Genomic DNA, 13,394 nt, shown 5'->3' with positions numbered 1-13,394 from the left:
CTGCCTGGGGGTAAAGGTGGCTGGTGGTAAGGTTGACACCCTCACCGCCATCTGTGAGCCAATTGTCTAGAAAATGTGGGAGCTTCAACGTCTCACAACACTATGGGCCCCCACAGCCTGTTACAGGGATAGCTTTGGTCCACATCTTGGCCAGGACACTAATTGTGCTGATTGAGGTTTCTCCTGGCTTTCCTCAGTCTCTCTGGGGAAAGGCTGTGTTCGTAGGTGTTCCTCGATTTATGGAATAGTTGGGTTCCTAAAATAAACTCTTCACATTCGTCCCCCACCCCCTCACACCCACCCAGTAATATATTTCTGCCTCAATTGGGCAGCAAGCATTTCGCATTAAAGTGGGGGTACCAATTGAAAGTGGTCTAAATTAGTTGATCATATTAAACCGAAATCAAATTTCTTAAGCTTTGCATGTGATGAGAAGTACCTGTACTTTAAACAGGCCATGATTGCAGTTCATTATTTGCTACTCTCATCTGATAATTTGACACTACATGGACAGTTATTGATATGCATTAAATAAACCAAAATAACAAATAATTAGTATTGGTTTTTGTAACAAAATCAAGAATTCAGGTTAGACAGGGTTCTAAAAGTAAAATATTCTTCCTGTTCTTAAAGTCATGACATAAGCATGTGTGGGGGGAGTGGAGGTAAAGCTGCATGGCACTAGATAGAGGGGCGTTTTCTGAAGTTTAGATCACTTTATGCCCAGAGAAAGGGGGCATGCAGTAGCATAGTTGGTTGAGGCACTATGCTACAAGTCAGAAGGTTGCAGGTTCGAGAACATCGGATTTTTCAATTGACCTAACCCTTCCAGCCGTGCTATGGCCCTGGGGTCGAATCAGCCTCCAACAGAAATGAGTACCAGGAATATTCCTGGGGCCAGAGGGTAGCCGACACGTAAGGCTGACAACCTCACTGCCATCTGTGAGCTGATTGCTTAGAAAATGTGGAACCCTCAATGTCTCACAATCCTATGGGCCTCCATGGCTTGTTACAGGGATAGGTCTGCCTTACCTTTACCTAACCCCCAGTATCTATGGGATAGGGGTCTGGATGGTTCCCAGAGCCTCTTGGGGCATGGTAGCAAAGACAAAAATCTTTTCACTCGTTGGGCTTCGAATCCCAGTCACTTTATTGGCCATTATGCTTATGCCATGTTCAGCATAACTAATTAGAATAGTTCTAGAGATATTCGATTTTACTGTACTTTATCATGAAGTCTGCTCCATGGACATTATTATTGAACTTGATGGTTCACCATTTTGTTTGTAAAAAGCTCTAATTGTGCCCTGTCAGGAGCCAGCCACTTTAAACTCCCAGCTTAATCTTCTAAGATCTGTCATCTGTTGCCTAGGTCTCCAAGCAATCTCTATTGGATTTTCTAACCTGAACTTTGTATAAACTTCTAGTTTCATTTATTGTGTATTCAAGGTGTTTCAGAAATGTTTTGGAATGCCAAATTATATCTTCCTTTCATTTTATTGCCTCTAATTTGGGGGCAGATATCCTAGAATGTGTGTTCTCTTACAGTCTGATAAATACATAAAGACAGGATAAAGATGTCATAACTTCAGTATTACTGGGTTTCTGGATTTTGTCCATTGTCTGGTGTTCTAAAAAACACTACAGAACACAATATTTTGGAAACTGAATCTGTTTCCATCTTCAGGTGAGGTGATGGGAAACACCTACTCTGTTGGGTCCATTAGAAAGAGCTACCCTCAGTCACTGGTCCAGTGATTGAGGTTAGCTCTTTCTAATGGACAAAGTCCAAAACCCAGTAATTCCAGGTGTTACTCACCATCGTCACAACCCCTTAGAATGTAGATGTCATACAAATGTGTAAGTTATCACTAAGTGACATATTTATTTGCATATTTTAATAACATGAGATCAAAAATAATAAATTACATTTGATACAACACATTGCACTACATCACAGAATTACAAAGAAAGGTTTGTTTGAAATTTGTAAAAATAAATACTGAGATTCCTGTGTGCCAGCATAGAAATCCAGGGTTCATATGTCCCTGTCACTACGGGGTGTTGCAGGAAGGAGCTGCTGCAGGGCTGTTACCTGTAAATTTGAAGTGAAACAGTTAACATTACACTTTACTGTCTGGGAATAGGGAATCAAGCCATATTTTAATTTATGGGGAGGGAGTTTACAGTTGAGTACCTGAAAATTGTGGATTTTAAATCTCTGGGTTCTACACGGCTAGAGGTCATTGTAACTGTGGGGTCATCGTATTAGTGTTGAATAAGATGCAACACTCAGCCACAGTGTTGTACTGCTCCTCCCTTGCTAGATCATTACATTCCTCTCAAGTCCGTTCTCAGAACTGAGCCCAAACACAGCTGTCAGCATTAGCACGCTAGAGATTTGTTATCCCTTTTGGGCTTCAGTCTCTATTGCCTGTCGTTTCATCTGGTGCTCGTCAAAGCACAGGGTTGCATATAATGTTTTTTTTTTCTGAAGTAGGCAGTGGATTGTCTTGTAGGGTTCTCTGTTCAGTGATACTCTGTCAGTTGCATGGGAAGATGAGGTAGGAAGGATGGAGAGAGCAGAGAACAGTATTTCTCTGGTCAAAACTATAACTTCAGTTAGGGATCCCAAGGCTCATGATGGACTGTTCTCTGAATGCATCTGGGGCCTTACCTTCTCTTGAAGCATCTTCTCCTTTGCAGCTGCTCGTTGTAGTAACGTTTTTACCTTACTGAGTAGCTGGTTCTTGTGAACCAACTGAGCTTTCACCAACTGCAGTTCATTCGTATCAGAGTGTATGCGGTCTTCTGAAAACAGCCACAAGACAGGAATGTGTAGCTCTTGGGAAATATTTACATGTGCTGTTTAGGGGGTGGCATATTTTCACAAATGGTAAGGGAGGACACCTGACCTTAAGATGGCAACATATGGGACACGTTCTATGTGTATTGTCACACCTACTGTGTTCTGTCTGCAGCACCGTGATCTGGATGTTGGCTTTGTCAAGCTCTGTCTCAAGCTGAGACACTCTCTCTGTTGCTTGCAGGTAGTGTTCTTGTAGTGCCTTCTTCTCAGACTCCACCATGTGCAATTGTGCCCTCAGCTTGTCTGCAGAGCCCTAAAAACATGACAAACAAACAAACTCCATGGTTTTAGTCCTCAAGTGAACTATACCGACCAAGCAACCACTGCCTATCGGCGAAGTTAGTGCCAACTTTAGTGGATACAGGTGTCGCGTGGTCAGCGTAACAAATCCCTATGGCCATTAATTTCGGTTTTCTAGACCAGAGCCGCTATTTCCTTGAAACAGCTCCTCAATTATCCTCACAAGGCTGAATGGACCCCATTCCAGAACCACTATTTCTCAGAAAAAATCTAGTAGCACCAGGAATCGAACCTGGATCTCTGGATCTGTAGCCAGGAACTCTGACCACTAGACTACAGAAGCAGTGCCATCAATAAAAATAAACATATAGAACACTGAAATCAAAGGGAAGACCACATAAATCATTTAGAAAATGGAAAACACACCAGTTAAACAAAGTTGTAGGTATCAGAGTCATTTCAAATGACAGGACATGCTTGTATGAGGACAGACAGATGGTAGTTCAGTTCTGAGTTTTGAAGGCAGGGTCTATGGATTGCTGAGGTTTGGGGACCACTGCTATTGTAACGTAACTTGTCTGTGATGTGTGGACTGAGGTAATAGACTAGTTTTGAGGTTTTCATGGTGGTGACTGTGAGGAGTATAGTATTCTGAGTTGTAATACCATGTACTTTGGAAGGAGTCCAGTGTTTCAGAGGAACATATCACCACCATCATCAGGGTTGAATAGTGTGCCAAGCAGGAAGCAAGCTCAGCTGAGATGGAGGTGATGTGTTCCTCCAGAACACATGGATGTCTCCAAACTACAGTGTTATGACCCACACAACTGTATGCTTCAGTGAGATAATGGACATCATGTAGGCTCAGATCTGTCTCCTGTACATTTTACTAGCTACTGTCAACTCCTGTAGCGTAGTTGGTTGAGGCACTAAGCTACAAGCTGGAAGGTTGCGGGTTCAAGTCCTGATGAGGTCACTGGATTTTTTTCAATTGACCTAATCCTTCCAGCCCCACTAAGCCTCTAACAGAAATGAGTACCAAGAATTAATTAAATAATTTTCCTGGGGAGTAAAACGCGGCCAGCACGTAAGGCTGACAACCTTACCACCATCTTTGAGCCGACTGTCTAGATAATGTGGGACCCTTAGCGTCTCACAACCCTATGGGCCTTCACGGCCTGTTACAGGGATAGCTTTCTTTTTTTTTACTTACTTACTGTCAACTCCTACATATTGATATGTTTCATGCATCACACTTTCAAACACAAATTCTTGGTTAAAAGGTTATATAAGTATGGTATGATACTGTAACAATTGGTCTTTGTGGTACAGAAATTCTACTGAAATGTACTTTTGTATTGTGCTTCAATCTCTATACTGTGGCAGTGGTGAATGTACCTTGCGCTCAGTGAGGGCATCCTTCCTCCCTGAGAGAAGGCGCTTATTCTCTTGCTGCAGTTTCTCTACAACTCTCTTCATTGCAACAACTGTCCTCTCCAACTCGGCCACCGATTTCTTGGAGTTGTGCTGGGACTGATAGTGAACAAAAGTGACATCATATTTATATATATCAAACGCATGGAAAGCAACAACTGACTTCAGTTTGGGCACCAAGAAAATAACGCTGTTTGCTCTGAATTATATATGAAGAGATAAGGTTCATATAATATTTAATATCTTATTGAATGCTGTGGTTGAGTGGTTGGCAATCCTGCTTGATATTCAGGAAGCCCCACTGTCAAATGTTGGCCCAGATATCAGCTCTTCTGACTGAGTTTCTTCATGATTTTCTTAGGTCCTTCCAGACAAATGGTGGGACAGTATCTCAAATTATGTGCTTCCTTTCACATCCTTTCCAATTCATTATTCGATGATCATCCTGTTATTGAAGACTGAAGAATCTGAGCTAGTGACAGACAGCATCATTAAACCATAAAGAGGTAAAGGTAAAGTTTTCTGTGTTTAATCAGTTAAGCACTATGCCACGAGGACATATTAGGGAGTGGAGTTATAGCTCCACCATTCTTGACCTTGACACTAGATGGAGGTGAATGATCAGCTTCACCCCTGGAGATGGATTGGTCTGGATGCCATGGTGAAGAATAAAATCTTGCCCCAGCCAGAAAATGAACCCCAGCCTTCCAGCCCATAGTCTTTTCCTATATTGACTGATCCTGGCTCATAAATTATTGTGTTACCATGGAAGTATCTACTCCAAACACGTTACAATACATAAAGGAACAATATTGTAGCTTGTAGACCCATTGCTAGGCAAATACCACAAAACAAATGAGCTGACAGCTGTTGCTAGGCAGCAGCCAGCACACCAATGGACTGGCTGAGTAGCCATCACATAGGAACTCCAACAGAAAAGCTTTGCTTTCTGTTGGTCTGTGCCGAGGCGTTATAAGTGGGCTGAAGTTTAGAGCTTAGTTCAGTTATGAGATGGTAGCCAGCTGGCGATGGTATGAGCTCAGAAGCTGTTAACCAGGAAACAACTAGTGGAGACTATAACAGACTGAGAAAACTAGTCTGTATGTTTTAGTGATTTGTAAATGGTGGACTGCACTATAATCAAGTGTAGTCACAAGTCATGTTTTAAAGTGGTTGGTAAACTGAGTTGCCAATCCAAACTCCGTCTATAGTCACTACTACATGTGATAATAACTTGCACAATATTCTTTATATAGAAAATATATTACAAACAAAATGTGTAGTCTCAGTAAGATCACTTTAATTCGGACATGTTTGTTTGATAAAATCATAACATCTGAGAATATTAGTATCTAAAATGAACATCCAGTTACTATCAGAAACAAAAAAGGGTCTCCATGTACTGGTTCTTCTTTGAAGGGTACATAATTCCTTTTTTCTTTAATTCAATTAAGTTACAGCCAAAAACATTATAAAATTTGGGTGTTCACAGATCTTCTGTATTTGAAATATTCTTTCTGGAAGGAAAAATCGCATAGTGTCACCAGCACTCGACTCACCTCAGTCCCTTCATCACTAGTGCTGGTCACAGTGTGGCCTCCCCTTTGTTCAGCATTTTCTGTTTTGAGAAGCGACACATACCTGAAAGCAGAGTACATTCCAGCTTGCTCATTTTCAAGTAGCGGTGCTCACACAATTTGATATTCAGTCTCCAAAATGAGTTAATGTAATATATGCGCCTCATCTCACAAGACCCATGATCTTCATAAGTTCTCATGGCAGTCAGTATGATGATTACTGTCTTGTGTAGCCTTGTCACAGTTATCAATGCTCTGGAGGAACCTCCGGCCTCCATCTTGAGGTTAGAAGACTAAGCTGCAGGAAAGTAAAGGTACAGATGTAACAAAATGAGAAAAGGGAATGAAGTGGGGCTGTGAACAGGGCACTGGGAGTTTGTAATCAATCAGCATGTCCAGCTATTATTATAAGTAATACTCATATTAATTAGAGTGATTAACATGTGTTTGCACATGTTGGGAATCCAGAAGAGGGTGGACACCATTCTTGCACTCTTGTGGGCGACTTAGGCCAGTTCTTGCTGGGAAGGATGGAAGCATTCGTTGTCTTTCTTAGAATTCTGTGAAGCTTCAAGACCTTGGCTTTCCTTTGATAACCTGAGATTTGACAGATTTATGCAGTCATTAATTCTGGAGTAGGAGTTTCTTGAACTGACGCTTTGAGGGGGGAGACAAGCTGATGAAAATGTTCTGAGGAGGAAATGCTTAGTCTTTTATCCTGAAGACAGATGTAGCAGGTTCCTCTGAAACACTGGTAACTTTCTACGTGGCTACATGGCATCAGATACCAGAAGACTGTAATCTTTGTAACATGCTGCTTGCTGCCTACTTCATGCTGGTTTCCTTCTTTGCTTACTCTTTGTCCCTGAAGATGGAGGTGTCATGTCCTTCCAAAATGCTGTTGACTTTTTACTGGCTACACAGTGTTGTAACCCAGAAAACAGTTTTTCATAGTCACTGCTGTAAGAACTTCAAGTCTATCTTTGCAGAACTTAATCAGACAGACATTTTATGTTGCACACATTCTATCAAGATGAGGAAATGGTTATTAACATACAGCTGACTTCCTGACAAGAACTTAACAATTTCTTATCTGGATGTAATAATTAAATCAAGGACATACAATTATTGCAGAATAATCTAATCTGCATCAAATGTGCAACTCAGTATCCACTTATTTCCACCATGGTTGTCTTATTATGAAGCTTCCTCCATCCTTCTCTGCTCTCCCACAGGCATTTCTGTTCTATCTGAATCGAGTTTTATTCACTCTGTTCTGTGTACATGTGTATGTATCTGTATTTAGTCCCAAATGAGAAACCAAAATCAGCTAAATAACATATGTAGCATGTAGAGCCATTTCTAGGCAACGACTGCAAACAAACAGGTTTCCACAGCAGCATTCTGCATGCAACAATAGAGGCACTGTTGGAAACAGTGTTTTCTATGGTGGTCTGTGCTGAGGAGATACAGACAGGACAAAGCGAAGACTTAGCAGCAGTTGGAAGAGAGCCGCCAGTCACAGAGGACTTGAGCACAGAAGGAGAGGAATAGCCATTGTTAGAAGCTGTTACCAGGAAACGTCTAGTGAAGACATTGCAGGCTGGAAAAGACTTAGCATGTGCTGGAGTGATTGGTAGAGCGTGAAAATCCATGATGACACTATAATTAAGTGTAATTATGAGTTGTGTGTTAAAGTGGTCAATAAATCCAACATCCAATTTAAAAACCCCAACAATATCCACTCAATTATATGACAGTACAAATGTATGATTCTTCCGAAACAAGGCTAAAATGTGGAGTGTGATACTAACGTCTCCAAGTGCTGAACTTGTTCTCTGAGTCGTGGTGTATCAGAACGATATTTCTCTAGATCGAGTCGCAGTTCCAGGTTCTCACTCTCGAGTCGAAGATTGGCTTTCTGTAGCATGGCGTTTGTCTCTTGGAGCTTCTCTACTTCTTCAGTCACAGTGCTACTTCCCTGTGGATGCAGACAGAAGCACAGCTTGTGTATCACAAATTCAGACTACAGGGTACCACTTTAATTTGGATTCTCGTATGGGAAGAATCTGCTGCGTCTCCTATGATGAAGATGGTAGCAGTAGGTTCCTCCAACATATTTGTACCCCCCGTACTAAACTGTGTGGCATCACATCCTAGTATTTTTTTTTTATTGCTAGTGGGGGTGGGACTAAGTCCCTTGTACTGCGGCCACTTCTGGCCTGTTGTACCAGCCCCAGATGATAGGTGAGGGTGATTGTGGAGCAATTGGTGGAATGAAGATTGGCATGGGAAACCGAAGTACTTGGACAAAAACCTGCCCCAGTGCCACTTTGTCCACCACAAATCCCACATGACCAGACCCCGGGCTAGAACCTGGGCCACTGCAGTGGGAAGCCAGCCACTAACCGCCTGAGCTATGGCATGGCCTTTTAGCCAATCAGATGGAAGGACTTAACAGCCTCAGTTCAAGGAATCGCTCTCGCCATTTTACTGACGTCACTGCACTCAAGGCATCATAGTGATACCGAATGCTAAGATTTGGCTACATTTCATCACTGGCTATTTTAAGTTATTATTTATATGAAGTGTGAAAGTAAACTTAATATGACCATGGCAAAAAGTCAGGTTCTCGGAGGTTTTATAATCCTATACTGAACATTTCTGGTATTTCTCTCAACTAAGATGTTAACATGGCTATCATGATGGCTGGAAATTCTGGAATGTGGGCCTGTGATTGACCCATGCTCCTAATGGGCTCACTCAAATAAGAACCTCTCCTTTCTTACACATAATGATGGATGCACCCAGTTTCCAGAACACTGTGTTCGAAAAACTCAAAACAGTGGGTAGTGTCCAAAATATATTAGTGATGTTTATAGAGCTGTGTGACTCTTACTTTCTTGGCCAGCTCAAGTGCAGCAATGTGTCGCTGTTGTGCTTCCAGTCTCTCCTGCAACATGGCAGCCCCAAGTCCCCCAGAGTGATGCTGTTGCATCTCCAACTTGCTTTGCAGTGTTGCCACCTCCACTTGTAGCTTACTGTTCTCCAGCTCCAAAGCCTTGATTCGTGCCTCCGAGGCAGGTGCATCTGCGTACATTTTGCAGTCAAAGTCGCAATGAGTGACAGTCACGCATGCATTAAAGCCTATATCCTGAGAAGTATACCATGCCCAGAAATCATCAGCTAACCAAGTTCTGATTAATAAGAACCGGATGATTCGGCACCACTAATATAGAACTTGAATCCCTCTGAGCCAATTCATTGTAGTTCACATTTGCACCACCTCAATTCCCTAAGATTCATTTTGATATTAGATTCCTATCTATATNCTCTGAGCCAATTCATTGTAGTTCACATTTGCACCACCTCAATTCCTCCTATCTATAACTAGCCAGAACTTGGCCAGTACAGTGTCTGGCTATGGGATATATGTAGGTAAGTCAATAAGTAAGTTACAAATGGATATAGAACTTAAATAAGAGTACTGATTTGAAAAATGCTTTTATTTCTCAACATAATCTCCCTGTACATTGAGGCACTTGTCCCATTGTTTAACAAGCCCCTGAAAAACAGCAGGCATGTTGCTCTTACATGATGTGTGTCCCCATACTGCCAACAAGACAAATGGCACGCTGTGAAATTTCAAGTGGGCAGTCCTCGAGCATCCTATGTATAGCCCTGACCTTGCTCCAAGAGACTTCCATTTGTTCGGCCCTCTTAAACATCATCTTTCAGCTGAACATTTTCCCGACAATGAAGCTGTAGGAAGGGAAGTCACCACCTGGTTCCGAAAGCAGCCCAAAGAATTTTATGCTGCTGGTTTTCAGGGGCTTGTAAAATGATGGGACAAGTGCCTCAATGTACAGGGAGATTATGCTGAGAAATAAAAGCAATTTTCAAATCAGTACTCTTATTTGTTTAAGTTCTATATTCATTTGTAACTTACTTATTGACTTATCCTCATATAACCAATATTCAGTTCCTGGAAGAGACAACCATTATACCAGCACACCCAGGCCCCACCCTGGCTATCACCCCAGGGGTAAAGCAGCAGGAATATGAAGCCGAGTGCTTGGTTGCATCTGTGCCAAGGTTAAGAATACATGGAGGTATACTCAAATCATACTCAATGATGTATTGCTTAATTAAGAAGAGGGACTTCACATGTCCACAGCTACATCTCCTTCTCTGGTCTCTTCCTTAAAGCTTTTACAATGACGGTTGTTTCCTCATGCATGCTACATATTCTGGTCATCACCTCCCTGATTAATCAATCTAACAGGGGAGCAATACAAACCAAAACCCCACACCATGCAATTCNGCTAAAAATTCGTCCAAAATAAATAACTCATATACCAATAGAAAGATGAAACCCTAATCTATGTACTCCTGAAAAGAAAATTGGAATATCTTTCCTCGTTTTGTCAGCAACGTCCTTCAAAGCTAACACTGCGCAGGTCGGTGAACTGCACAGATGTCGGTGGCATACGATTATTTAAAGGGTCGGTGAAGCACACGGATGTCGGTGCGTAAGTGNTACGCCCGCTTCTGCCCGCTCTCAGACGGTTGTCCAGAACGATTTTCTCCCGCTCCAGCCTGCTGATGGTTTCCCTGAAGCTACTCAGAGTTGAGTTCAACTTCTCAACTTCTGCAGATTTCTCCTTCAGTTTCTGTTTCTGCTTCTCGACTGTCTGCTGCCATCGCTTTCGTTCATCCCACCTCGCTACTTCCTCCGCAGACTGAAATGGTCACCATTATATGTTCACATTAATTTAATATTTGACTGAACACACAAAGTGAATAAAGTAACAAGGAGGCTGTGTCGTAACTCAGGCAGCCAGGCACTGCCTTCCCATCATGGTGCTCAGGTTCAATCCTGCATGATCTCACCTGAGGTTCGTGATGGGCAAAGTGGCAGGAGTGGGACTTTCGAGTTCCTCAGTTATACCCTGCAAATCATCATTCCACTATTGTTCCTCTGAGGCACTTCTGGGTTATGGCGCAAGGGACCCTTTGTGGGAGGTGGGTCTCTGGCCCAAAAGGTGCTACAATCTGAAGGATTTGTTTGTATCACCCGACTGACTGTGGGGGTGGGGACCTCTGTGGCCTGTAGTCCGCAAGTGATCTATTACTGACAGAGTGACTGCCACTTGTCAGTGAGACTAACCAGGAAACATAACAAAATGTTTCTGCTTCCTTATAATGATGCTTTCACTATTTCAAACACTCTAAAATATGGGCAGTGTTTTTGTAACAATTTTGTGTTTACACATTCCACGGCAAAAAAATTAACTAACTTCACAGAGCAGAGTCCTCCTTGAGAAGCTGACAGTTGCTCAGCTGGTCAAGAAATTCTCAATCTTTCAGAACCTGGACACTGATCACCATGTTCACAAGAGGCCACCACTGGTCCTCTGGCCCCAGATGTAGCCAGTCCACACACTAAAATCAAGGTTCTTTAACAAAAATCTGTCAAAGTTTAGTGGGACCTACTTTGACTCTGCGTGCTTCACTGTCAGATTTCTCTGTGTCATGCTTCTGTTTGGCCTCTTGCAACTGGTCTTGTAGCTGTGTCACTTTCTTCTGCAAGATCTCCTCCTGAGCCACGGCTTTCCTCTCTATTGACGCTTCTCTCTTTAAGGACATCTTCAGCCTGCACAACAAACACACTGAGAGCACGTGTCTGGTTTCAGAAGTTTCTATATGTAAGGCAGTGAAATATCCAGGGAACAAAAAGTGCTTGAAGAAAGTACTACCATAATGCAACCAAATGTCTGTGCGCATTTTCCGTGGTGTATAGTTTCAGCACTTGAATGTTGTTGGATGTAACCCCAAATGTATGGATATTTCCTGTTTCTGTCAGCGAACTTACAGACATTTCATACACAAGTTTTAGATATCTTTGTTACCTGTAACCCCACATGTCACGCTTCCTTCTGCAGAGGTTCAAACAATAACAAATAAAAATTAAGTTCATGATGAAGTTATTAAGTTTACTGTTACCATCATATCTACTTTTAAAAGTTGCTGGGCTTGTCACAGCTGTACTGAGGCTCCATTAGTCATCATTTCAGGGTTCCTGTTGGGCCTTCTTAGCTTTGGTGATTGTGATTATCCTAACAGATAATCAAATGCACTAATGATCTGTATGACCTCATACACAGTATAATTATGTCTATCTTCTTGAAATTGAATGTGGCTAATATGTTGTTTTAGAATTCACTTTGGTCCACACATACTTTATTTCACCTGGATCCATCTTAATATTATCCTCACATCTATGCAGTATCTCGACTGTTCATTGCTTGATAGGTTGTGTCAACAGTAAGAGATTTACATTTGTAATAACTGTGGACAACCTGAGGGGTGCAGAATCATAAGTGGAATGAAATTCTTCCATACTCGTAATACAATGGCTACACAGTACCTGTTGCTCAGTGTATCTCGTAACTTGTCCGCTTCATTTTTGGACATCTTCAGCTGTTTCTGGAGGTTACTGATCTCAGCCTGCAGTGCTTTGCCATCGGCCATAATGTGCAATTCATTTGCGGTGTCCCTGGATGGAGTGTTGACCAACTGCTGAATCTCCTTCTGCAAAACAGAAATAAAGTTGCTATAATGTATGAACACAGTCTGACTTCTGCTTAGGAAACCTTTAGAGGTTTAATTTATTCTTAGGTTGCGATGTGACTTGAGTCCCTTGGTACATAGAATGTAGATGGCCCTGGATAACAGATGAGAGAAATGGAGCATTGTAAGGAAAGGTACTTAAAGTGGAAGCTGACGTACTCTCAGAAAACCTGCCCAATTTCCACTTCCTCCACCACAAATCTCATATGGATTGGGTTTAAACCCAGGGTACCATGGTCAGAAGCCAGTGAGTAACTACTTGAGCTATGGCAGGGCCTAGTAGAGATCGTCCTCACACTGCTGCGGTAGCCCAAACCTTTAGGGCAAGAGACGACGGGAATGTCCATGTGCCTGGTGCCCATTATCTCTCGCATGGCTTCCGTCCTTGCTTTGGTGANTCCACTTGCTCCACTACAAATCTCATATGGATTGGGTTTAAACCCAGGGTACCATGGTCAGAAGCCAGCGAGTAACTACTTGAGCTATGGCAGGGCCTAGTAGAGATCGTCCTCACACTGCTGCGGTAGCCCAAACCTTTAGGGCAAGAGACGACGGGAATGTCTGCATCTGCCCACCAGGCTACATGATGTCATGATCCACACAGTGGTATGTACTATTTTTATTCTGTTATCCATACATGT

At 42.3% G+C, this 13,394-nt stretch overlaps 1 protein-coding gene across 2 annotated transcripts in view; it reads right to left on the bottom strand.

Moving 5' to 3' along the window:
- Positions 1–1,861: 1,861 nt before the first annotated feature.
- LOC111863764 (centrosomal protein of 290 kDa) overlaps positions 1,862–13,394 on the bottom strand; it is a 66,443-nt gene continuing 54,910 nt past the window's right edge. Inside the window, exons 30-39 of one of the 2 annotated variants that reach the window (XM_023850410.2) lie at positions 12,551–12,714; positions 11,617–11,776; positions 10,664–10,862; positions 9,020–9,210; positions 7,935–8,101; positions 6,103–6,184; positions 4,508–4,642; positions 2,966–3,122; positions 2,678–2,811; positions 1,862–2,095 (exon numbers count right to left, since the gene is read on the bottom strand). In XM_023850410.2, coding sequence (XP_023706178.1) covers positions 2,039–2,095; positions 2,678–2,811; positions 2,966–3,122; positions 4,508–4,642; positions 6,103–6,184; positions 7,935–8,101; positions 9,020–9,210; positions 10,664–10,862; positions 11,617–11,776; positions 12,551–12,714 — 1,446 coding nt within the window. In that variant the 3' untranslated portion in view covers positions 1,862–2,038. Of the gene's footprint in view, positions 2,096–2,677; positions 2,812–2,961; positions 3,123–4,507; positions 4,643–6,102; positions 6,185–7,934; positions 8,102–9,019; positions 9,211–10,663; positions 10,863–11,616; positions 11,777–12,550; positions 12,715–13,394 lie in introns of those variants that run through there. The other variant, XM_023850420.2, reaches the window with a different exon arrangement.

The sequence above is a fragment of the Cryptotermes secundus genome, unplaced genomic scaffold, assembly GCF_002891405.2.
Source record: "Cryptotermes secundus unplaced genomic scaffold, Csec_1.0 scaffold1705, whole genome shotgun sequence".
Classification (NCBI taxonomy): domain Eukaryota; kingdom Metazoa; phylum Arthropoda; class Insecta; order Blattodea; family Kalotermitidae; genus Cryptotermes; species Cryptotermes secundus.
Note: the sequence above shows the minus strand (reverse complement) of the source record. Positions and strands in the feature narration are given on the sequence as shown.